The sequence below is a fragment of the Manis pentadactyla genome, chromosome 16 (genome assembly GCF_030020395.1).
Source record: "Manis pentadactyla isolate mManPen7 chromosome 16, mManPen7.hap1, whole genome shotgun sequence".
Classification (NCBI taxonomy): Eukaryota; Metazoa; Chordata; class Mammalia; order Pholidota; family Manidae; genus Manis; species Manis pentadactyla.
This window is the reverse complement of record NC_080034.1, coordinates 37,319,606-37,346,968: the sequence shown is the minus strand read 5'-3', so window position 1 is coordinate 37,346,968 and position 27,363 is coordinate 37,319,606. Positions and strand designations below refer to the sequence as shown.

The 27,363-nt window shown below is 38.4% G+C and overlaps 2 protein-coding genes across 2 annotated transcripts in view; one reads left to right on the top strand and one right to left on the bottom strand.

The window, feature by feature from the left end:
• SRPK1 (SRSF protein kinase 1) overlaps positions 1 to 16,203 on the top strand; it is an 82,068-nt gene extending 65,865 nt beyond the window's left edge. Inside the window, 4 exon segments of the mRNA XM_036894739.2 lie at positions 3,411 to 3,518; positions 8,834 to 8,903; positions 12,225 to 12,317; positions 13,848 to 16,203. Coding sequence (XP_036750634.2) covers positions 3,411 to 3,518; positions 8,834 to 8,903; positions 12,225 to 12,317; positions 13,848 to 14,032 — 456 coding nt within the window. The 3' untranslated portion in view covers positions 14,033 to 16,203.
• The window catches only part of LOC118934853 (LHFPL tetraspan subfamily member 5 protein), a 118,614-nt gene that overhangs the window by 77,755 nt on the left and 13,496 nt on the right, over positions 1 to 27,363 (bottom strand). The window lies entirely within an intron of this gene.

Here is a 27,363-nt window from a genome sequence, read left to right as displayed (position 1 = left end):
GGCCATCCTTTCACAGCAATGTGTCTCTTTTCCATTTTTGACATTTTCTTCCTACATGATGTCTGTTGCTGTCTTTCTGTTTAAGATCACTAAGCAAGACTGTCTGACCATATGAATGGAGTACTGGAAAGCTGTTTAGAAGCTCTGTGCTTGGTGGGTCTTGTAGAATGGTCTGTCTAGGTTGTTCAATTTCATCCTTAGATGTCAGGCTCTTGGGATCTTTCCTCTTACATTGGTCATGTTTTCCACAGTAGACTTATAGTCTTCCTCAAATCTCCTTCCAGAGATTAAATGCCTGGCTACTAGTTTTCTGAGTTTAACAAGAAAAGAGTGGAGTTCAACATACAGTTACATGCAGTCAACTTAATTTCCCTGTTTTCAGAATGGTCTGCTCCAGAGACTGTATTTTACCCACTCCAGAGAAAACCTCTAAGTAATCTGACCAGAGAAGGGCTATTACTAGACTGCATCATGCCCAGGGTTCTGGAGCTGTTTCTTTAAATGTTCCTTTATTGCATTATTCCTATGCTGAATCCAACGTCATCCCTACCTCCTGAGATAACTGATAGCACCAATCCTGAACATTGAGGGGAGGAGTACTGTGGGAGATGCATGTATGTATCACATTGCTCCTCAGCTTCCACCAGTGGCTTATTAATCAGCTTTCTTGGATCCACTAATCTCTCTGCTTTCCAGCTTCTGAATTTCAGTGTTTTTACTTCTTTGCCATTCTTTTTGTCAGCTTATGCTTTAAAAATTAACAGTGCACCAAGGTGGAGTTTCAGGGGAGTGGATGTGTGTACATATATCCAATCCACTGTCTTTACAGTTGCTGATTCTTGACTTCATTTATCATTCATAGTGCCTTTGTAAGTCAGTAGTGAGGCACAATGAATAAAGACAACTCCCATGAACAGTATGTCCATTTTTTCTAAATTTATCACTGAAAAGGGTTCTCGGACCAAATTCTGGTGGTGGCCGCATGGTATCCTATGCTTCAACTCAATTCTGACACAGGTAAAGGGCTCAGTTTCTCAAGACCTCCCACCACTTCAGATGCCGGTCTCAAGTCCAGGTTACCTGTGTTTCTGACCAACTGGCTACAAAGTGGAGGTTCCAACAACCCCCTCCAACTGAGGAAGCCAGTCGCAAGTCCAGGTTGTAACTTGTACTTCTGGCCAGCTGGTGATAAATCAGAGGTTCCCCCAACACCCTCTTTGAGTTCAGTTAATTTGCTAGAATGGCTCACAGAACTCAGGAAGACCCATCTATCTCTACTCACTAGATTACTGGTTTATTATGATTGAGTCAGTCTCTATCCCCACTCCCTTTCCCAGAAATCTGCATGGGACTGAAAGTTCCAACCCTCTATTCGTGCATGGTTGGCTCACCTGGCAGTTTCCCCCATCCTTAGGTGCTTTCCAAAAGTCACCCAATCAGCATTAGATCCAGCTGTGGTGGGAAGGGGCTTGTTATGAATAACAAGATACCCATTTCACCTTGATGGCTCTGAAGCTCTTTTCAGGAGCTGAGGACAAGAGGCCCAACATACTCACATTGCTCTTACTGCTTAGAAAATGTCAAGCGTTTTGTAAGCTGTGAGCCAGGAACTATGGATGAAGACCAAATATATATATATATATGAAAAATATATTTTGGTTATATGGCTGATCAGATATATGTATTTCTTATAAGTTACACTATCACAACCACCTACACTACTACATTTCCACTTCAAACTCAGTATCTAAGCCCATTGTTTTCCTGTAAATCCACTTCCCTCACTAAGTCTCTCCATCTCTGTTTTCATCAACAGCCAGCCAGCCTGACAGGTTTCAACCACAAAGTTCCTTCTGGCTCTTCCTGCCATCTCCCATGTCTAGCCTTTGGGTTTTTTAATTCTGCTTATTCTTTCTGTGAATCTACTTAAATTTACTCTTGAATTCCTTAAATTTACTCTTCCCTCTATTTCCAGAACCATTGTTAAGATTTTCACTAGCAAGCCTCAGTCTGGCCACCAGCCGGAAGTTTATTGGAATGTTGTTCTCTAATGTCAGATCAGTGTACTTTCAGCATTCTCTGCTGTTCACCAATGTGCATGGTGCTCTCTTGTCTGCCAGATGAAATCTAAACTCTTAAAACCTAGCAGTTAGCTGTATTTGACTCTACCAAATGTCTTCCTGTACCTTCATTTATTTGTAAAGTTTCCTCTCCCTGAAGTGCTTTTTGCTCTTTTGGTCAGACTTAGTCCAGAACCCTTTGGGGCTCTAATCAATACTGGTTTTTCTACTTGAATCTTTCTCTGCCTAATTTCCCCTCTTCACAAATGCTGTTCCTTGTTTTTGAATATCAGTATTTGAAGATTAGAGAATTGTCTTCAACACTTTGTTTTAATATAATCTGAATTTTTTTTCCTGCATATGACTCACTGTAAGCTTCTTTCTTCTGTATTTTTTATTTCAAACCTATAACATAGAACAGAATAATGTACTTCCATGCTGTTATACTAGTGTTACCCAACAATTATCAAATCATTGCTGTTTTCATCTATATCCCCACCCTGCCACCTTTCCAGATTATTTTGAAGTATATCCAAGGCATCTTATTTCATTCATAAATAAGGTTTTCTAAAAAATGATTCGGATACCTGAAGTAACCATACCATCGTTATACCTAAAAAAGTTGACAATTTACTAACATCAAATATTCAGTCAGTTTTGCCTGTTTTCTCATAAACATTCTTTCAGTTTTGTTTGAAGCCGGATCCAAATAAAATCCATGAATGCAAAATTGGATACTATGTCTCTTAAATTGCTTTTACTAGAGGATTCTCCTTTTTTCCCCCCATACAGTTTATAGGTTGAAGAAACTCTAGTTTGCTGATTGCATCTCCATTGTGCTTAACATGGTCTCTGTTTCTCCAAGATTCATATTTGATTTTTTTGGAGGAGGGTGGAGGAGAGTAAAGACAAGAATTATTTCTAGTTGGTGCTTATAAGATTCTTGAAACTTAAAACCCAACACCTCTCATTTCCTAATAATGAGCACATAGGAAGGAAAATTGAACTGAATTGGTGTCATTTATTTGTTGAAGTGCAATTTATTAACTTTAGACAAATTAACAATTTTTGTTTGGAATAATAGTTTTCCATTTCTTAAAAAGCAATTATTATTCCCTAATCTGAGTATCTATATTAAGTTTAGACTCATATATTTGCAAAAATAATTTAGACTGTGTAAATCAAAGTGCTATTTGGAGTTAATAACACAAATAATACTTAAGAAATAAGCTAAGTGATATCTTTGGTTTGAGGAAAACTTTAGAGAATTTATTTTAACCTCCATTAAGCAGTGAGGACTTGTTACTTTTTAGAGTTTCATAATACTATTCCTTTCTTTAACTTACTCAGCACAAACATTTCACTGAAGATATTCAAACAAGGCAATATCGCTCATTGGAAGTTCTGATAGGATCTGGCTACAATACCCCTGCTGACATTTGGAGCACGGCATGCATGGTAAGTTTTTTGCCTCTGACCTTCACTTATATGGTTTACAAGGTAGGTACATTCCTTGCCTTCAGTAGATCGGCAAATTAACAGAAAAAAGCTGTGACTTATCATTGGCACTTTAAATCCTGTGTGTGGAGAAATCTGAATTCAAAAGCTATTTATAAGCCCAAATGTTTCTTACTACAGATTAGGGGAAAGGGGAGGATTAAAAACCACTACTCTAAGGTGGTGTTGCTTTTGATTAGGTTACAGATACCCTTGCCTTTTCAGCTCTGATCTGGTTTCAATTTTCCACTCTGATCTGTTTTCAGATTAGGGAAACCCCTAGAAACTGCTTCATTCTGTACAGTTAAGCAGTTTATCATACATCTTTGTACCTCAAAACATGTGAAGCCCAGTCATCCATAGATTCATAAATTGCTGCTTTGTCCCTGGCAAACAGCTACTCAAGTGGTCAGTTTTAGTTGAGATTTCTCACAAATAGCCTCATATTGTAATGTGTTACATTGTTTCCTGAACTGGAATATTTCAACAAACTCTTAAATTTGTTATTTATTGTGCATTTATTTACTTTTTTCTCTTGCACTAGGTTATAAGTGCCATGCTGGCAGGAATCGTCTGTTATGTATAGCTAGGTGTCTGGTTCAGGGCCTGGCACATTTTGAGTGGGTGTTTAAAATGCATTTCTGATGCTTACCTACCCAGGATTATCACAGACTTCACAGGTCAAGGGCATAATTTCCCATAAGACTGCACTCACTTCAGGTACCTGCTGCTCTGGAATCCACAGGCCACCTGCATATCTGACCAGCTGGCTGCAAATTGGGAGGGGTTCTTTTGTTTCAGATTCAGTACCTTGTTATAATGATTCACAGAACTCAGGAAAGTCGCTAAACTTACTATTACAGTTACATTACAAAGGATATAAATCAGGACCAACCAAAGGAAGACATGCATAGGGCAAGGCCTGAGAAGGTACCAAAGGTGAATCTTCTGTGTCATTAGGACACATCACTTACCCAGCACATCAGTATGAATCACTCACTAACCAGGGAAATTAACAGAAGCTTCAGGTGCCTAGAGTTCTTAATTGAGATTTCATTACTTAAGCATGATTGATTGAATCATTGGTTATATGGTTGAGCTCAGTCTCCAGCCCCCTTCCCTTCCCTTGAGGTTAGGAAAACAACAGACTGGGTGTTTTATAATCTCAAAGCCCCAACCTTCTAATTGCACAGTTGGTTTTATCTAAGAAGGTGGCATGTCTAGTTCCTGTCTTGAAACAATCCAGGGGCCCACCATGAGTCATCTCATTAGTATAAACTTAAGTATGGCTTGACCCTGAATAATAAAAGGCCCTCTTATCACTTGGAAATTCCAAAAGTTTAGAGGCTTCCTCCCAGGAAACAGGGACAAAGACCAAACAAATTCTTTATTGTATAACAGTACTTAATACCTCTGGACCATCAGATGAGTGAACTAAACCAGAAACATTAAACTCATTCCTGTTAACATTTAGTATTCACAGTCAACTCTGGAAAAAAACCCTTGAGAAAGAAAGAACAGACTAGAAGCCCCCAGCCAGTTAAGTCATAGGTTTCTTGACACCCACATTCCTGAAAAACTTTGTCTTCCAAACATAATATAGTTAAAACTGTGTTGTTGATATAAATCATTTTGTTACAGCATATCAATGGTCTTTTATGGTGACTGCCTGAAATAAAAGTAGTTTGGTATTGTATGCACAAGATGAAAGAACACAGGAATAAAAGCTGAGTTCTTTTGTGCCATACTTTAAAGCTTTGTGTTTTGAGGAATTTGATTTTTAATTGATTTGCTAGAGAAAATAAGTAATAGAGATGCCACCTACAAAATACAAAAAACTACAAAATATGGCTCGTTTATAGATGGCATCTGATTTATTATGATGTGGGTCTTAGTAGGTTAATTATTTGAGAGCAATAGGTCCTGCTTGCTTTAACATAGTATTTACAGTGTCAGGCTTAAGAAGTGAGTCAAAAAAATAAAAGGGGGATTAATCTTGCCTCCTCTTTGGACCAGCTCATATTTGGGAATTTTCTTGACCAAGGAGGAGAAAGCACTTATCTAACATGAAACAATATCAGGAAAACTTGAGCCCCATTTGTTCCCCCACATTTCTTCAGTTTTGCTGAAGGAAATATTGCTTTAAATTTGGTCATACTATAAATAAAAATAAATCCTGGAATATCAGAAGTACCTGGAGAGAAGGATCATCCCACATTCAATACAGTTAACTGATGGAAAGATTGGGACCCTTTCTGAGAGGTAAAGAAACAAGTTGTGAGATTGCCTACCACATTAATGATTGAGACTACAAAGTTATATGGGCAATTAGAAAAAGGTAATGTTCTGTAAAGAACATTAAGAACTAATAAAAAATAGATGTTTTAAAATTCTCCAGACATTCTGTGGATTTTGACAAATGTGTAATGACATGTATCTACCATTATAATATCATACAGAATAGTTTTATTGCCCTAAAAATGCTCTCTGCTCTGCCTGTTCATCCATCCCTCCCTTCCCCCAGCCTCTGGTCCCCACTGATCTTTTTATTTCCCTAGCTTTGCCTTCTCCAGAGTGTCATATAGTTGGAATCATACAGCATGTAGCCTTTTCAGATTGGCTTCTTTCACTTTGTAATATTCATTTTAAGTTCTTCTGTCTTTTCATGACTTGAAAGCTCATTTCTTTTTTTTTTCTTTTTTCTTTTGGTATCGTTAATGTACAATTACTTGAACAACATTATGTTTACTAGACTCCCCCTATTATCAAGTCCCCCCTGCATACCCCATTACAGTCACTGTCCATCAGCATAGTAAGATCTTTTTATTTCTAAGTAATACTCCTTGTGCAGATGTAAGCTAATGTGCTGAATTTTATAACTGATTTTGCCCTTGTCAGTGAGTGTGAAGTGACTATGTCATAGAAAAGGCTCTTTGGCCAGCGTGAAACTGTGAGATAAGCACAGAAGTGGGAATCAGGAGCCCCAGGTACTGGGATGGGCTGTACCTTTCTGTTTTGGTCACAGTTTTCTCATCTCCAAGGAAGAGTGTTCAACTAGGTGTTTTGCAATCTAGGGCTCCTGCTAGTTCTCAGTTCTAATGTGACCTTTTGGTTTGGTTTGGTTTGGTTTGGCTTTTTGCTATTAGCTTACTTGTAAAATTGTTAACTACTAGCAACTACCTAATGTTCCAAAGAATAAAGTTCTGTTGGAACACTAGTTGAAAGTATCTGGGTAAAAAAATTTAGAAAATTTTTGAAGTTTAGAAAATATTCTGTGTTTTTCTTCAACTTTAATTTTAGTTATCTTTACTGAACTCCCACTATGAGACTTGGAGAAATTGAAGTACTGGTTTCAGAAGGCATTGACAAATTTTGATGAATAAGAATCACAATTTGCATCAAAAAGAGTAAAATACCTAGGAATAAACCTAACCAAGGAAGTGAAAAACCTATACTCTGAAAACAAGACATTCATAAGAGAAACTAAAGAAGACACAAATAAGTGGAAATCTATCCCATGCTCATGGATAGGAAAAATTAATATTGTCAAAATGGCTGTCCTGCCCAAAGCAACTGTTATTGTAATAACAGTGCAATCCCTATTATTTAGCCATAAAAAAGAAAGAAATCCTGATATTTGCGACAACATGGATCTAGATGAAATAAGCCAGGTGGAGAACGACAAATGCCAGATGATTTTACTTATTTATGAAATATAAATACAAAGCAAAACAGAATGAACGAAACAGCAGTAGACTCATAGACACTGAGAAGTAACTGCTAGTTACCATGTGGGAGGGGTTGGTGTGGGTGGATGGGGAGGTTGAGGGGGATAAAAGGTCACAAAAATTCTCAATCATAATGTAGGCTGGTCATGGGTAGTAGTACAGCATGGAGAATACAGTCAGTGATTCTGTAAAGTCTTCCTATGTTGACAGATAATAGCTGTACTAGTGGGGGGGGGATTTAATCATATGGGTAACTGCTGAATCAATGTTGCACACCTGAAACTAATAAAACATTGCATATCAACTATACTTAAGTTTAAAAAAAACAATAAATCACAGTTTGTTTCTGTTCTGCTTTGGGACTATAAACCTCAGGATAATTAGAGTGTTGAACAAGTATCTCCTCTAACAGTGTGGTTCAGTTTCATGATGACCTGCTAGAATGTAAAACAAGCCAGAAGCCAAAGGATCCCTGACTTTATAGGGACAATTCTGAAACTTCCAGTTTTGTGGCCTTGCTCTGGGCAGTAGGACAGACCAGGTAGATACAGTTTTGATAAAGGCTATCCTGTCATGAAACTGACACTGGCAAGCCACTGAGACCTAAACTTGTGTTTAAATTGAGAATGTGCCCCCAAAACCTCCCACACAGCTCTTGAGATTGTGTGGACTGCTTCTATCATTGATGCATTCAGAATTTACCTGTGATTAGCCCTGGACTTACAACTGTACTTTTATATCAGTAAGGTCCTTTTTAAACTGCTGTTTTAGTACTTTTTTATACCTATTTTTAAATCATTTTCAATGGAAACAATGGAAAATTAATACACACCCATCATTCAGATAGTCTTTCCATACTGCTAGGCACTTATTTCAGAATAAATCACTTTTTCAGACTCTCTCAAACACTGTTTAAGGTTTTCTTCATGTATGAGACATGTGCCTTTTGCTGGTTGGTGAATGCTAACCTGCCAGTTACATGGAATACGAGTGGCTCCTAACTCTATTTACACTTAAATCTCTCTGATTTTCCTAGGCCTAGGAATTGGGAATTCTCTATCTGGAACAGCATAAGGATGTTTTACAAAGCAAAACTTCACCAAAGAGTCATGGGTAGATAAATGTCTGCATTTTTTTAGTTGTGGTTTTAGGTACAGAATTTTAGTTTCTAGCCATGTGAAATTATAATGTAAGAAAATAAGACGTGCTCTCTTCTCATGAATAATTTAGTAACTTAGAATCACTTTAATATCTAAATGTATGCCTTCACTGAGCAAAACGAGAAACTCAAAAGAGCTGAATTGCTGAGTGGGTGGGAGGGATGCAGGGAATAATCCACTTGTTGATATTAACTGAAATTTTGCTGTTTTCCTGTCCATTTTTATGATCAGGTGTGGACTTTAGGAATAATCTTAAACTTCTTAGAAAAATGATCATCTGCAGGTTTTCCAAGAAAAAACAATTATTTAATATTGAGTAAATGCAATAAGCTCCCCAAAGGCCTTCTTTTATTTTTGATGCTTTCATGTGCTATTCTCTTTCTCTTAGGCCTTTGAACTGGCCACAGGCGATTATTTGTTTGAACCTCATTCAGGTGAAGAGTACACTCGAGATGAAGGTGAGTGCCCTAAACCAAGGATATCTGTGCACGGTATTTACACTTTTCACACGTGGCTAACATCATCTGTTAATACTGAAGAGCTTAGTCTTTTTAGTATGCTAAATATATATAAATCTCCAAAGACAGAAATATAAGATGTGTTTTATATTAGGTATTAGATGTACTAGAAATTTTGTAAGAGATACTAAAGAACTCTATGTGAGGATTAGAGAAAAGGCCACAGTTCATTAAACCAAACTTCTGTTTCCCAGGTAATTTCTTCTAGAACATCTAGTTTCTTCTTTCTGTATAAACCAGTCATTCATTCTTTACCCAGTTTATATCTACCTATTCATCAGCCTGTTGCTCAGTTATGACTCCAACTTTATTTGTAAGTCAGTAATTTAAATATTCAAACATCCTAACCTAACTGCAAAGACTGCATCCTATTTGTATAAATTCTGCAACATTTAGCATTTTTTTCTTCCTTTCTGAAAATAAAGCCATATTTTTTATTTTTAAATGATACTAACATTTAGAATTCCATTTTAAAACATAATATTACTAATTTACATTTTGTGATGGCCAGGAGGAAAAGCCCAAGCTGTCAGTTGCTCCGTCTCAGAGGACATATATGAAAGCAGATAAACTGAATGTGTATGTTTTGTTTTGTTTTATCATTGTATCATTTGGCTGGTGGCATCCACACAACTAGGTGAGATAATAAGGTGAATGAAAAAGCTAATAAAGAAATGTTTTACCTTACTTTATTATACAATGTAGGTAAATAGGGATTACTTAAGAGAACACTAGCAGTGCACTCTCCCACTGTGGAAAACACGTCCTTTATTTTCTGTGCTAACCTTAGTTCTTTGAGAAATCAGGCTTTATGCTCTGTGGAACCAAGAATGCTCTCCATTTCTCGAACTGTGGCCCCCTGGGATATTAACAGGAAATTTTAGTAGGGCCTGCCAATATTCCTAACATGTACTATTTGGGCAATATGTGCTAATTCCCACAGCCAAATACCTATTTTAGTAGGTACAGTTTGGACATGTTTTCTATACATAAGCCCCTTCATAAGAATATACTGTAACTACTCCCTATGTACACACTTAATGTTCCCTGTTCTCTGCTTGCTTTTTTTTTCTGGGTTATGCTTGGGGCTATAGACTTAAATTTTTTTAGAAATGCCTTACTATGTCTATTTGGGAGGGTGATTAATTTTTTTCTCTTTACTTTCCTTGACTCCCTGTAAATAGTGTGTGGTACCTAACACATACAGTGGCTAGGATTATATTGTGTTGCATCTGATGCTGCCAAACCAGAACATTTAAATGTATATGAAAAGTGCCAAGTAAGGAACAAGAAAGAACCATCTACCCTAGAAATATAGTTCCTAATTTATTCCCTCCCCTACCAGTCAATACTAATAATGCTTAGTGAAACCACAAACCACTGCAGTTTGGCCCATAAGAGCAGAAAAAAGCAAACCCTTCCTCCTGCCTAGTGTATGCATAGTTTGTTACAAGTCATGGTAGGACTGGGGCCTGGGTAGCGTGTCCTCTATTATTGTTGATATTCCACAGTGCTAATTCTTGGAGTAATACTTGATAATTCTGCCTATCATATATATCAATCCTGTGATTAATTGATAAGCTAGGGATAGGTTGCTAGAACTAAATGTTAAGTAACATTTTCAAGGAAAAAATAATTCCTTGGCATAAGAAAAAATATCAGAAGAAACAATACTTCATTTGGAAGTTTACAGTAAGATAAACTGTAGTCTATTTGTAATGAATTTATACAATGACATTTATTTGCAGGTCCTGAAATATCTTGGCAGCCAAGTATTTAAATCCTTAAATTCAATCAAAACCATAAATTCAGTCAAAACTTAGCCAACTCATGAATGTGAAGCCTTTTTGAAATGAGACCACTGAGTCCTTTACATGAGAAACAGATATGACCTGAAACTTTCATGAATTCCCAAATACATGGATGTCTCTAGATTATTCTCCTATAAAATACATTATTTCAAGTTTTTAAGTGATTCCTTTTGATGATTCTGTAACTATAGGATTAGTCATTTACAAGGCTTTTTTTGTTGTTGTTAGAAGCCATCACTTTTTAAAACTTCATATTTTTAGCTGCTGTCACCTGCAAAGTGAAGAAGATAGCACTGCCTATACATGTGGGAACTGGCTGGTCCCAGGCTCACTCCTGGTGGCCGAATACACACGTCCCAGGCAGCGATCGCAGTCTGTGTTCTTGCTGTGACAGTTAAACGGCGCTACATGATTTGGACTATAAGTGACCTACACATAGTCAATTAGCTGCACTTCAAAATGTGCTAATTTTTACTTCAAACATGATTTATTTTTTAAAAAACTCTGGGCTAGACATAAGATAGGGGTTTTCATCTGAGTTCTCATTAGCCCTAAAACTTTGGGTAGGCCGTTCATTCTCTCTGAGGTTCCATTCTCTCATCTTTAAAATGGGGTATCAATCTTGGCCTGTTTTACAGAGTGATTGTGAAAACTCAAATAATTATATATGAGTGCTTTGTCATGAACATTCTTAAGTAAAGTGGTATTATCACTGCTTGAAGCCCAGAGCCGTATTATAAATAGATAAAAATTCTTTAATGTCTAAAGCATATTGGTACAGTTTTTTACCATACCTAAAAAAAAAATCCACCTGGACCTAGATGTATAGACAAAATAGAAATAAAGGTGTAGGCAAACCTCCCAACTACAGAATGAGACTTGCCAGCTACTATCAGATAACCAACTACCTGAAATAATTCTTGGCCTTCCCAGTCTCCCCTTGAGTGTCCTTGGTTTCATTTGTAGTTAGTTGCTAGTCCTTGAAAAAGGTATTCATAGAAAAAAACCTCTTTTTCAGCTTGTCCTTGATCCTATTCTTCTTACCCTTCTATTTTAGACCACGTTGCGTACATTATAGAGCTGATAGGCAGAATTCCAAGACGCTGTGCCCTCAGTAGGAAATAGTCACAGGATTTCTTCAGTAGCAGAGGTAGTATTGGTAACATGAGTTTTCATCTAGGCCCCAGGGGTACAACTTCAGGAAGCAGAGCATTCACACCAAGATTGTTTTTAGTTATTACTCAAGTCCTCCCTGAGTGGGTGCCTGATTTTTTATGGTTTTCTGGATTCTCTGTTAGATGGAAAGAGTCCTTTTCTCATTTAGGGCAGAAAGAAAGCCTGCAATGCTTTACAAGGAGGTGTGCATGCTACTCTTTCTGCCAGTGTCTAGAACTTCATTTCTTACATATGTCTTCTCTTTTCCCCCTCTTGACACATTTGAAACATACAGATCACATTGCATTAATCATAGAACTTCTGGGGAAGGTGCCTCGCAAGCTCATTGTGGCAGGAAAATATTCCAAGGAATTTTTCACCAAAAAAGGTAAAATGAATGTGTGTTCCCAGACATTAAGAGGGCAAAAGTGTTTGAAATTAAGAGGTAAGTACAACTGGGTACATGTTCTCAACACCTCCAGAAAGATGATCCTACCTTGTGAGCTGTGACTTAGCAGAGAGGTTAAATAGTGTGATCAAGAGCAGAGAACTGGAGCTGGACTATCTGGATTCAAATCCCAACTGCTTAGCTAGTTATGTGGCCTTTGATGCAACCTTAGTTTGCTGATTTCTAAATGAGGATAATAGTAGTATTTACTTCTTGTAAAGTTACTGTATATGTAGTACCTGGCCCATAGTTGGTTGATTACTCCTACTACAGCACTTTTGGAAAATGGACAATTTTTTGCCAGCCCTTGATCTAAGACCTGCCTCTGTCAAAGGGCAAGTAGTTTACTTTGAACTGAAGGACAAGATTGCATCTCACTCTTCTTGTAGCTCTGTGACACCCAACACAGTCATTTAAACAGATGTCATGATTTAACTTTATGCTTTGCAGCTTCATTAAGTTTAAGTTAGAGAAACTCTCACATCAAATTTTTGACTTGACAATATGTGTTGGCATATTTAAATATGTATTTCTTGCATTCTAAATACAAAAGCTAAAATGTAAAAACCGACCTAGAAGGTACTTAGAAAACTGGCCTTGTCTTTTTTCCTTTATGGTACAGTTCCCTTTTTCCTCACAGTGTCTACACTAGGCTGAGAAAAATCAATTTTCTCAATACTTGACAGCAAGCATCCTCAAAACATTTCTTAATGCTTCTTTTTTTGGGCAGGAAAATAGTGAAGTGCTTCACAAGAGTTTCTTCTTGTGTGCAGAAGACTAATGGTATGCAGGCATCAAGTAGGTCAATAAATAGGCACTTGCTGCCCCAGAAGAGATTTCAAGTAAGTGTCATAAGAAAAAGTTTTAAAGCAGCATTTACCTTAATAAGCCATGATAATTAATTGACTTCTTTTTTTAAAAATTGTCACTTCAAAGAAACAATTACATCTGAAAGATACCTGAAAACTTACGAGGTTTATTCATTTAATTTTGTTGCTTCTATCCATGTTTGACATGTTTTTAGCACTTTATTTTTAAATTACTGCCTCAGTTTGAAGGAACACTAGACTATTGAGCCAAAAAAAAGAGTACAGGCAACTTGTTCTTGGTATGTGGTGATAAACTGCCTCTCAGCACCATATGAGACCATGTTGAGCATGCAGGCATTTATTATTCATTTTAATGAATGCCATGTTCCTGATATGCCTACCCAGTTTGACTGGAACAAAAAATCCTGGAATGGTAGAGCAAGCAAACTACCTCAAATCTTCAGGCCTTCATGAGAAATAAGACACTTCTTTCTGAGGAATGCAATAGAGAATAGAGGTTCTTTGTGAATGGAGAAGGATTAGATTCTGATGGCAAAATTTGATTGTTTATGGACTACCCGGATTAGTGCCCAGCTTTCCATGAAAGGATCTTGTCACCTGTCAGTGTTGGTCAGTTTCTTTTGTACTGTCTTTACCACAGGTGACCTGAAACACATCACAAAGCTGAAACCCTGGGGCCTTTTTGAGGTTCTAGTGGAGAAGTATGAGTGGTCTCAGGAAGAGGCAGCTGGCTTCACGGATTTCTTACTGCCCATGTTGGAGCTGATCCCCGAGAAGAGAGCCACCGCTGCTGATTGTCTCCGGCACCCTTGGCTCGACTCGTAAGCCCCAGCCCAGCACTGCAGCAGAGATCACACACGGGCCCTCTGCCCCTCCCCTCCAAGCATTTCCCTGTTCCTTTTTCAGGGAGAAGCTCTTCCTTCAAGGGTTTCTAGATTTTTTTTTCTAATCCAACATTTTCATTTGGGTTTGCTTATTGACCCTGTGGAGACCCCCCCCCCAGCCATGGGGCATCCTAGGTGATGTTGGCCTTGATTGGGCTCCGCCAAAGACTAGTGGACTAAAATGTGAAACAGCCTCTCACCCTGTTCCTTGTCTTTCCATTAGGACATCCTTTAAATTCTAAGCATCCTCTTTACTAAGAGCTGTGAAGATGTATGAGCTCATCTTTAATTCACTGACTCTGAGAGTCCATTTTCCTAGTGCACATCCTATTGCCAGCATAAGGATGAGCAGGGAAGGGGGTTACTTCTGTGTACAGCAGAGACATTAAACTTGCCCTATCCAGGCTGCATCATCTTCCTGGATTGTTGTGTTCATGTTTTTTCCTGCAGCTTTGAAGCAACTATCTTTTTAAATGAGCTGTAAAAATACCAAATTTGGGTGCCATTATATCACTGTTCAAAGCACTGTCAAATTCCTTATATCCTTTAATAATTCTTGAATTCAAGATCCTTGAATCTTCAGTCTGATTTTTGATGAAACAGAACCACTGACTAGTAATTTCTTCAGAGCCACAGATATTCTGCAAAGTCCTTTCCTATGTGTCTTCTGTTACCCTAACAGCAAAGTTACATTAACTGGCTGTTTGGTTTTGGTTTTGGTTTTGGTTTTTTTAATCCCTGGCTGGCACTTTACTCATTGCACTTGAGTTTATTGCCCCATAACTAAAGAATATGGATAAGTCTAGAAAGGAGATAGGGATTTCATAGGTTTCTAGCCTAAGAAGAAACTTCCTGATTCTTTTCCAGTCATTCCCCTACTTTTGTGTAGTCTTTTCCTTGACCTTGTCTAAAATATAGCCTTAAAGCAGTTTCCTTCTGTGGCTTTGCCTTTGTTATGTCCTCGGAGGCTTCTGGTCTTAAACAAAATTCCAGGATAAAAGAACCAAGGGGAAGGGTGGGATGGCACTTCCTTTTTTTTTTTTTAGTTTAAGACTAGCCATTCTCTGCTGCTATTTCCTTGTATAATGGAAGTTTTTAACTGCAATTTTGAGATTATTGAAATGTACTTGATGTTTGTTTTGCTTTTTTTTTTTAATGAGAAGAGGCTTTGTGAATCTTATTTAGGATGGGCCTCTCCTAGACTTGCCCTAGATACTACATATTTCTTGGGTCATATTGAAAAGTAGAAGAGGGGCAGAATTGGGGTCACAGCCACTTGTTCAGCACGGACCAAGTGGGCCTTGGGGTTTACAGCACTCTCCAGAAGCAGCTCCAGGACTGATTTGCAGAATGCTAAGGAGGTGTGACTTGAGGCTCTACTAGCAAAGCTGCTGATGAGACTGTTGGGTAGCCGACTTTTCTGTACAGAGATTGGAGTCCAGATTCTGTCGTTTGTCCACCAATAATGACAGAGGAAGAACTGGTGCAGTAATGCGATCCATTAACTCGTAAGCATATTACTCTGAGTAATTATAGCCAGCCATTCATCGGGTCCTTGATTGGGTAGTCCTGAAATCAGACATGTTCCTGTAGAAAGAATTTTAAGTGAGGCTGTCTATGCACCTATCAAGACTAAAAGAGAATAGATTATATCAAACAACGGCAGGGAAAATCCTTCAGCAGTTCTAATCCACTTTGGGTGTTCAGCGATAACAACATCTAAAGCAATAGCAGACTAGAACTGAATTCTTTTCTATGCTGTGAAACCACAATTGTAGAATTAAAGGAATTCTGGTGATATTAAAGTGAAATAACTAAAATACACATAAATAGAAGGCCCCATTTCAATAATTGACATGAAAAGAAATTTTAATGAAAGAACCTATAACTTCATTTTGGAAATGTTTCCCCACCAAATAAGGGCTTTTTCTCCCTTTTGCTTAAGGAGCCAAATTAGAAGCTGTAGAAAGAGGCAGCTGTTGTATTTGATCTTCCAGGTACCCCATATACCTTTATTGAACTTATAATACTGTTAAATTGCCAAGATCTCACTAAAGGATTTCTATTTGCTGTCAGTTAAAAATAAAATCCCAGATACATTTTTATTCTTTCTACTGGGTGCATTGTCTGTTTTCTTTGTAAATGCAGTACAATAAATGACTTATTTAATAACCTACAAGTTTCCAGCAGATTTCTGTTCATTTGTTGACCAAATTGGTCTGACTGAAGCTTTAGAATGAAAGAAATTATTAGTTGAATATGCTTTTTGAACTTAAATATGCAGTGAAACTATACAACTAGAACACATGACAATCTGTGGTGTTTGTAACGTTGCTTCTATCTTTAAATCGATGGTGGGGTGGTATTAACAGTATATTTTGGAAAATTTTAAGAAAATTGTTATTCTCTGTATATGTCTGATAGCATTTTCCCAGGATATTTGTGATGTTTTACTCCCCTTAGGTTGCAATCACAGTATGTGAAAAATGCCCAAAGATTTGTGACCTCTACGGCACTGGCATGATGAGATGCATGCTGTTGTACTCAGGTTTTCACATACTTGTCTGATTCATTCCTTAGGATACACTGTTAGAAATGGAATGGCTAGGCCAGAAAGTAATCATATTTTATGACTTTTAGTGGGTGTGCCAAAGCCATGTGGAGAACAGTTGGACTGTTCTGCTGTGGCCATCAGTGTTTGAATGGGTCTCTTGTGGTCTCAGTTCATCTTATTCCAAATAGCTAGTTTGCCCAGAAAGGAAGTATCTTGTTTAATGTGCATATTAGATGACTAGTAAAGTCAGACTTATTTCATGGGTTTCATTTGCAATGTGGATTTTATGGTTACTTGCCTACATTTCCCAGCGTTCTTTTGGCATGCTTCCCTATTTGATGATTTGGTGAGGATTTGTTATATATTAAAGGTAATACATTTTTGTCATTATTCCATCACATAATTTCTCAGTTTTTAATTTGCCTTTCATTTTTATTTGTGGTATTTCTTAGTGTTACTGATAGAAAATCCTTTCCCAGCTCCAAACTGCTAAACTGTTCTAGTTTTAATTCTGCCATACTTGAGACACATGTAGTATGTTCATATTATATTGTTCACTAGAATGTAACCTGTTTAAAAACCAATCCAGAGGGGGAGGAGTGAAGATAACAGCGTGAGTAGGGCAGCAGAAATCTCTTCTCAAAACCATATATATTTTTGAAAATACAACTATTCCTAAAAGAGAGACAAGATACAGTACAACAGCCTACACCTGCAAGAACCCAACGCCTCACAAAGGGGGTAAGATAAAATCCGCGGCCCAGTGGAACCAAAGCACGACCCCCACCCCAGGTCCCCAGCAAGAGGAGAGGAGTCGGAGTGGGGAGGGAGTGGGAGCCCAGCACTGCTAAATACCCAGCCCATGTCATCCGAACCTGGAGTGCAGACACACAGTGCATAGTGTGCTGGATACTAGGGAAACGGAACAGTAAAACCTGCGACCAGGTTCCGACAGCTGGCGCCCCTAGGACAAAAGAAAAGCAAGTGCTTTTAGAAAGTCTTAAAGGGACAGGAGCCTCACAGCTAGACAGAAGCGTCCCAGCACACTCAGCCGAGCAGCTGGGAATCCTGGGGAACTCCAGGCGCCCTAACCCATTGGATGGCAGTGCACCTCTGACGCCCCTCATGGCAATAAACAGCCTCCCACCTGTTCCCCCTCTGGCGCGGCCCCACCATAGCAGAGTAGCAGCCTGAGGACAGCCACGAGACTCAGAGACTGATCTGCGCGCAGCTGCCCAGCACAAGCCGCTAGGGGTCGCTGTTCTCGCAAGAGAGGAAGGCGATGAGCAAGCGGAAGGGACTTTGTTCTCCCAGCTGACACATGCACCAACTGCCCACAACTACGTCTATCGCCATGAAAAGGAAGAAGAATTTGATCCAGACCAAAATCACATAAACATCCCCTGACAGGGAACCTGGGGAGATAGATTTAACCAATCTTCCTGAAAAAGAATTGAAAATAAAGGTCATAACCATGCTGAAGGAGCTGCAGAGAAAAATGCAAGAGCTAATGGATAAAATTGGGAGGGAGAATATAGAAATAAAACAATCTCTGGAAGGTCTTAAAAGCAGAATGGATGACGTACAAGAGGCCATTAATGGAATAGAAATCAGAGAACAGGAACACAGAGAAGCTGATGCAGAGAGAGAGAAAAGGATCTCCAGGAATGAAAGAATATTAAGAGGACTCTGTGACCACTCCAAACGGAACAATATCTGCACTATAGTGGTGCCAGAAGAAGAGAGAAAAAGGGAAAGTGTCTTTGAATAAATAATTGCTGAACACTTCCCCAAACTGGAGGAGGAAATAGTCGCTCAGAGCACGGAAGCACACAGATCTCCCAAAAGAAGGAACCCAAGGAGGACAACATCAAGACACATAATAATTAAAATGACAAACATCAAAGACAAGGACAGAGTATTAAAGGTAGCCAAAGAGAGAAAAAAAAGTCACCTACAAAGGAAAGCCCATCAGGCTATCATCAAGACTTCTCAACAGAAACCTTACAGGCCAGAAGAAAATGGCATGATATATTTAATGCAATGAAACAGAAGGACCTTGAACCAAGGATACTGTATCCAGCACAGTTATCATTTAAATATGAAGGAGGAATTAAACAATTCCCAGACAAGGAAAAGTTGAGGGAATTTGCCTCCGACAAACCACATCTACAGGGTATCCTAGAGGGACTGCTCTAGATGGAAGCACTTAAATAGATGTCACCAGAGAAAATAAAACCACAGCAAAGAAAGCAGACCAACCAAATACTAACTAAAGGCAGAAAATAAAATCAACTACCCACAAAAGCAGTCCAAGAAAACAAAAGAGCGCAAAATAAAACACCTAACATATAAAGAATGGAGGAGGAGGAATAAGAAGGGAGAGTAATAAAGAATCATCATACTGTGTTTATAATAGCTTAAAAAGCGAGTTAAGTTAGACGGTAAGATAGTAAAGAAGCTAACCTTGAACCTTTGGTAACCACGAATCTAAAGCCTGCAATGGTAATGAGTACATGTCTTTCAATAATCACCCTAAATGTAAATGGACTGAATGCACCAATCAAAAGCCACAGAGAAATATAAATGGATAAAAAAGCAAGACCCATCTACATGCTGTTTACAAGAGACTCACCTCAAACCCAAAGACATACTCAAATTAAAAGTCAAGGGATGCAAAAAGATATTTCATGGAAACAAGGAGAAAAAGGCAGATGTTGCAGTCCTAGTATGAGACAAAATAGACTTCAAAACAAAGAAAGTAACAAGAGATAAAGAAGGACATTACATAATGATAAAGGGCTCAGTCCAACAAGAGGATATAACCATTATAAATATATATGCACCCAATACAGGAGCACCAACATATGTGAAACAAATACAGAATTAAAGGAGGAAATAGAATGCAATGCATTCATTTTAGTAGACTTCAACACACCACTCACTCCAAAAGACAGATCCACCAGACAGAAAGTAAGTAAGGACACAGAGGCAATGAACAACACACTAGAACAGATTGACCTAATAGACATCTATAGAACTCTACACCCAAAAGCAGCAGGATACACATTATTCTCAAGTGCACATGGAACATTTTCCAGAATAGACCACATACTAGGCCACAAAAAGAGCCTCAGTAAATTCAAAAATATTGAAATTCGACCAACCAACTTCTCGGACCACAAAGGGATAAAACTAGAAGTAAACTGTACAAAGAAAGCAAAAAGGCTCACAAAAACATGGACTCTTAACAACATGCGCCTAAATAATGAATGGAACAATGCCCAAATTAAAATAGAGATCAAGCAATATATGGAGAAAAATAACAACAACACAAAGCCCCAACTTCTGTGGGACACAACGAAAGCAGTCTTAAGAGGAAAGTATATAGCAATCCAGGCATATTTAAAGAAGCAAGAACAATCCCAAATGAATACTCTAAAGTAACAATTATTGAAACTGGCAAAAGAAGAACAAATGAGGCCTAAAGTCAGCAGAAGGAGGGACATAAAAAAGATCAGAGAAGAAATAAATAAAATTGAGAAGAATGAAACAATAGAAATAATCAATGAAACCAAGAGCTGGTTCTTTGAGAAAATAAACAAAATAGATAGCCCCTTAGCCAGACTTAATTAAGAGAAAAGGAGAATCAACACACATCAACAGAATCAGAAACGAGGAAGGAAAAATAATGATGGACCCCACAGAAATACAAAAAATTATTAGAGACTACTATGAAAACCTATATGCTAACAAGCTGGAAAACCTAGAAGAAATGGACAACTTCCTAGAAAAATACAACCTTACAAGATTGACCAAGGAAGAATGAGAAAATCTAAACAGACCAGTTACCAGCAAAGAAATTGAAGTGGTAATCAATAAACTACCCAAGACCAAAACCGCGGGCATCACCCTAATACCAAAACTGGCAAAGACCCAACCAAGAAAGAAAATTACAGACCAATATACCTGATGAACATAGATGCAAAAATACTCAACAAAATATGAGCAAACTGAATTCAAAAATACATCAAGAGGAGCATACACCGTGACCAAGTGGGATTCATCTCAGGGATGCAAGGATGGTACAACATTCGAAAATCCATCAACATCATCCACCTCATAAACAAAAAGGACAAAAATCACATGATCATCTCCATAGACGCTGAAAAAGCGTTCGACAAAATTCAATATCCATTCATGATAAAAACTCTCAACAAAATGGGTATAGAGGGCAAGTACCTCAGCATAATAAAGGCCACACATGATAAACCCACAGCCAACATCATACTGAACAGCAAGAAGCTAAAAGCTTTTCCTCTAAGATCAGGAACAAGACAGGGATGCCCACTCTCCCCACTGCTTTTCAACATAGTACTGGAGGTTCTAGCCACGGCAATTAGACAAAACAAAGAAATACAAGGAACCCAAATTCGTAAAGAAGAAATCAAACTGTCATTATTTGCAGCTGTGATGATATTGTACATAAAAAACCCTAAAGGTTCCACTCCAAAACTACTAGAACTAATATTGAAATTCAGCAAAGTTGCAGGATACAAAATTAATACACAGAAATCTGTGGCTTTCCTATACACTAACAATGAACTAATAGAGAAATCAGGAAAACAATTCCATTCAAAATTGCATCAAAAAGGATAAAATACAGGAATAAACCTAACCAAGGAAGTGAAAGACCTATAACCTGAAAACTATGACACTCTTAAGAGAAATTAAAGAGCACACTAAGAAATGGAAACTCATCCCATGCTCTTGACTAGGAAGAATTAGTATCATCAAAATGGCCCTTCTGCTCAAAGCAATATACAGATTCGATGCAATCCCTATCAAATTACCAACAGCATTCTTCAACAAACTAGAACAAATAGTTCAAAAATTCATATGGAACCACCTAAGACCCTGAATAGCCAAAGCATTCCTGAGAAGAAAGAATAAAGTTGGGGGGATCTCACTCCCCAACTTCAAGCTCTACTACAAAGCCACAGTAATCAAGACAATTTGGTATTGGCACAAGAACAGACCACAGACCAGTGGAACAGAATAGAGACTCCAGACATTAACCCAAACATATATAGTCAATTAATATACAATAAAGTAGCCATGGACATACAATGGGGAAATGACAGCAACTTCAACAGTTGGTGTTGGCAAAACTGGACAGCTACATGTAAGAGAAAAGAGCTCACCCACCTCAACAAATGAAAAGCAAACAATCCAATTAAAAAATGGGTAGAGGAGCTGAACAGACAGTTCTCCAAAGAAGAAATCCAGATGGCCAACAGACACATGAAAAGATGCTCCACATCGCTTGTCATCAGAGAAATGCAAATTAAAACCACAATGAGATATCATCTCACACCAGTGAGGATGGCTACCATCCAAAAGACAAACAACAACAAATGTTGGCGAGGTTGTGGAGAAAGGGGAACCCTCCTACACTGCTGGTGGGAATGTAAATTAGTTCAACCATTGTGGAAAGCAGTATGGAGGTTCCTCAAAATGCTCAAAATAGAAATACCATTTGACCCAGGAATTCCACTCCTAGGAATTTACCCTAAGAACGCAGCACTCAAGTTTGAAGAAGACAGATGCACCCCTATGTTTATCGCAGCACTATTTACAATAGCTAAGAATTGGAAGCAACCTAAGTGTCCATCAGTAGATGATTGGATAAAAAAGAGGTGGTACATATATGCAATGGAATATTACTCAGCCATAAGAAGAAAACAAATCCTACCATTTGCAACAACATGGATGGATCCAGAGGGTATTATGCTCAGTGAAATAAGCCAAGTGAAGAAAGAGAAATACCAAATGATTTCACTCATCTGTGGAGTATAAGAACAAAGAAAAAACTGAAGGAACAAAACAGCAGCAGAATCACAGAACCCAAGAATGGACTAACAGTTACCAAAGGGAAAGGGACTGGGGAGGATTGGTGGATAGGGAGAGATAAGGTGGGGGGAAGACGAAGCGGGGTATTAATATTAGTGTGCACAAAGTGGGGGTGGGAGAAAGGGGAGGGCTGTACAACACAGAAAAGACAAGTAGTGATTCTACAGCATTTTCTATCCTGATGGACAGTGACTGTAAAGGGGTTTATAGGGGGGACCTGTTATAGGGGAGAGCCTAGTAAACATAATATTTTTCATGTAATTGTAGATTAATGATAACAAAAAAAAAAAGCAGTTCCTGTGTGGGACCTCCATTAAGTTCTTCAGAGTGGTATAAAGGGCATATCAAAGGGTGGGCAAAGGGTCTGTTTGTGTTTATACAGAGGATCAAAGCCTAATTTGGCTATCCAGAAAACGAACTAAGATACGATATGAAGAAGTTCCAACATCAACATACTCTGGAAGAGTCATTCCAGACGATGATCATCAAAAAACGTCAACAAAGATCCTGACGCTGTTGCAGTTGTAGCTGCATTCATCCCACTGGTTCCTGGAATTGCCATTGGAATTAAGAAGGAGATATCTAAGCTGGCCTGTGCATACAGTAAAATAACAAATTTGACTGGATCTATACTGTTGGAACTCAACCAAGAATTAGAAGTGCAAGTTGCAGCGCTCCAAAACCTTGAGACTACAGACTATCTACTGTTAAAAGAACATATGGGATGTGAACAGTTCCCAGGAATGTGTTGTTTTAAATTGTCTGATTTTTCTCAAACTACTCAAATTCAGTTAGATAATATCCATCATATCATAGATAAGTTTTCACAAATGCTTAGGGTGCCTAACTGGTTTTCTTGGTTTCACTGGAGATGGCTGGTAATTGTAGGTCTGCTTTGGTTATGTAACTGTATTCCTATTTTGCTAATGTGGGTGCGAAATTTAATTAGTAGTTTAAAAACCTATACATGCTTAAGTTACTCTGCAAGAAGATATGTCAAAGAAATAACCAATCTTCCCATGTTTTCTTCCGTCTGCTACTTCTATAGCTTTCCTTCTTCCTTCCTAATTACAACCCTTAAATAGAATTCGTGCCTCATATCAAATTTACCGAGTATCATAATTCTTCCAATTGGTAAAGATACCTCAAGACAAATGTTGGGCATAAAACCCACAGGGCATAAATCTGCAAAGAAGTAAAAAGCCAACCTTTTCAAACAATATTGCTTCTCTCTCACTTACCAGCTTTACATTTCCCTGTATAGCCCCGGAAGATGACTGGTTAGCCAGAGACGGGTAAGGTTCCTCAAGGGAGGAACAACCTAAGACAGGCACAGTCGCAGTGGGGCCATCAGGTGAGAAATTCGGGATCAACAGAGGTGAGGCTTAGAACCTCACCCCCCCCCCCGTTTTGAGAGAAATCATCTGCATCCGTGGATGTTTTGTTGCCCTTGTCTAGCTTGGATTAACACATAGTCTACAGGCACACACCTGATCATCTACATTTGCTTTCTTACAGCACTAAACTATGTTTTCTACCTTTATCTTGCATCTACCTACCACTTCAGCATTTTATTAAAAATAATAATATTAATAAGGGAGAAATGTGGGATTCACATATAAATCAAGTATAAAAATCAAATGAATATTCATATTTGACCTGATTGTTTATAGTTCATAATGCGTGATCAAAACCGAAAGTTTCTGTGATGACTGCCCTTGTACTGTTCAACATGTAAGAACTTATTCACTATGTAAGAATTTGTTCACCATGTAAGAACTTGTTCATTGTGCTTCAGAAGATCAGAGACTGATGAGAATTAGGCTTGGGGTGGATTAATGATTGTGCATCGAGTCCTCTGTACAGAATTTTATTGTTATTTACTGTTAACAACCATTTGATCAATAAATATGAGAGACACCCTCTCAAAAAAAAAAAGTCCAAAATAGAAATACCATTTGACCCAGGAATTCCACTTCTTGGAATTTACACTAAGAATGCAGCAGCCCAGTTTGAGAAAGACAGATGCACCCCTATGTTTATCGCAGCACTATTTACAATAGCCAAGAAATGGAAGCAACCTGTGTCCTTCAGTAGATGAATGGATAAAGAAGAGGTGGTACATATACACAATGGAATATTATTCAGCCGTAAGAAGAAAACAAATCCTACCATTTGCAATAACATGGATGGAGCTAGAGGGTATTATGCTCAGTGAAATAAGCCAGGCAGAGAAAGACAAGTGCCAAATGATTTCACTCATATGTGGAGTATAAGAACAAAGAAAAAACTGAAGGAACAAAACAACAGCAGAATCACAAAACCCAAGAATGGACTAACAGTTACAAAAGAGAAAGCAGGTGGGAAGGGAGGGGTAAGTTGGGAGAGAAAGGGGGCATTATAATTAGCATGTATAATGTGGGGAGAGGCACAGGGAGGGCTGTGCAACACAGGGAGGACAAGTAGTGTTTGCAGAGCATATTACTTCGCTGATGGACAGTGACTGCAATGGGGTTTGTGGGGGGTACTTGGTGAAGGGGGGAACCTAGTAAACATACTGTTGCTCATGTAATTGTAGATTAATGATACAAAAAAAAAATTGAGAAGTGCACTTAGTACAGAATTCCCATATACCCCACATTGCATTTCCCCTATTATTAATGTTACATTAGTAAAAATGACTTATTTGTTAAAAAAAAAAAAAACAATCCAAAATAATTAAATTGGGATTCATCAAACCAGTATGCTCACTAGACCAATCTAGGCAGTCCGTTAAGCCTTGTGTTACATGTATGGATCTAGAACTCAGGGTTTTGAAAAACTTGGCAAGTTCTGTCCTAGGAGAGCTTAATAGCTATCTGAAAAGAGCAAGCAAACTGAGGTGGAGTTACAGCCCCACCTGTAACTCTTCATTCACCCTGAATGTCCACAGGGGGCCATTTAGCTGCTGCAGAGCCCGCCCGGGGTACAAATGGACTTCATTACTGCCCATATAATTTCTGAAGCCTGTAGTGCCTTCCAGTTTGGCCTTATGAAAACTGATGATTTACTGGTAATATAATCTGAACTTACATTTGCTTCAAAAACAAGGCCTGTGACACCAGACAAGCTTCAGTCGGCCTTCAGAGGCACCCAGTATTGTGCCTTTGGAGTCAGCAAGGTGCTGGTTACCTGCAGCTCTTCCACGGTCTTCAATATGCAAAGGTAGATATATAAAACTTTTATGTTACATATTATACAAAGATAACTTATGAACCATGTGACCTGAGGAGGAAGTTAATTTGTGTCACTGAAGTATTGTGTTTAAAAGTTGGAATTAAAAAACTACATGTATCATATTTGTTTGTCTTTCAGTGCTTGCATAAATACTATACCATGCCAAGTCCTTATGATAACAGAAATAATCCCATTTAAAAAGAGAAAATCTGAGATCATGTTAAATGTTTACAGGATTTAACTAAGTAATTAAGCAAGTTTACCTAGTTCTGTTACTAACTGCACCATTCCTTGTAAAGGGAGGTTTTGATATATAGACGATCAGTTTGATTTTATATCTTCCCAAGTTCCTTTATAATAAAATCTTATGTCCTTAATTCAGATCCAGTTTTCACTCATTTTAATACTGTAACAAGTGTTGCCCTCCAATTAGCATAACTGGACTGTTGCAGAAGTGCATCAGCTGCCTGCAATTTGAGCTGTGACCTTAGATGTTATACCCTTAAGACACTGCATTGGTTGCTTTGGATTTACTGAATATGAAGGAAAGTATGATCAATGTTAGAAATTTGTGACCCTGCTATAAATCCTCTTGGGGTTAGATAACAGAAGTGGGATGAGTTTCGAGGGTTATGGCCCTTTGATCTTAAGCAGCTTAATTTACTAAAGAACAAACATGTATCCATCAGCATTTTTTTTTTTACAAGATATGTCTATTAACTTGCCTGAGAATACTATGCTGGCCTCTACTTAGAACCCTGTGACACATCACGATAGTGTAAGAAAAATGGAAGTTCTAGTTTACTAGAATCTAATCTTTGTTCCAATAAAGCATTCTAGGTACAATCAGATTAAGGCAAAAGTGACAGGATATCACTTCTAGGTGGGGTTACAAAGGGGCTGGGGCTTCTGTCTGCATGATCTCTTGCTCTGCCTTGGAACTCTTGCTTTGGGGAAGCAAGCCACCATGTGAGTGCCACAGAGAGGCCTGCAGCCAGTGAGAAGCCCTGAACCCAACAGCGTGTGAGAAACAACCACCGAGCTAGGCAGCGGATCTAATACCTTAACTGCAGCCCTTTGAGAAACCAGAGACACTTGGCTGAGACTCGCCTGATTGCTAACCCACAGAAACCGAACTGTTTTAAACCACTGAGTGCTGGGGTAGTTTGTTAGGCAGCAATAAATAACTGATACAGGGATGTAAGATAATGAAAGCATTTAGGATTTCCGGTTCCCATTTCAGATATGCCCAGTCCTTCCTCTCTTAACCAAATCTGCTCAGGGGCTGTCATTGATGCTGAAGCTTAGGCACTGCCACCATCCCTACACGCCAGCTGAAGGCACAGGCAAGGCAGGAGTGAGAAAGGAGTAAGGCAACTCGTTAGAGGAGTGCTGATTTTATTGGTTTTCCATACACTTTCAAAGATGAGATTTCAGGTGCCTTCTGAGAATTTATTTAAAGGTAAAATCACTTGAATTGATAAAGTTACTAGGTATTAACTAAAATCATTACTATTATTAGAGAAGTTGGACTCTGAATTTTGTTGGAGATAAAGCAATAGGTGAAATGCAGAGTCGTATGGCTCATA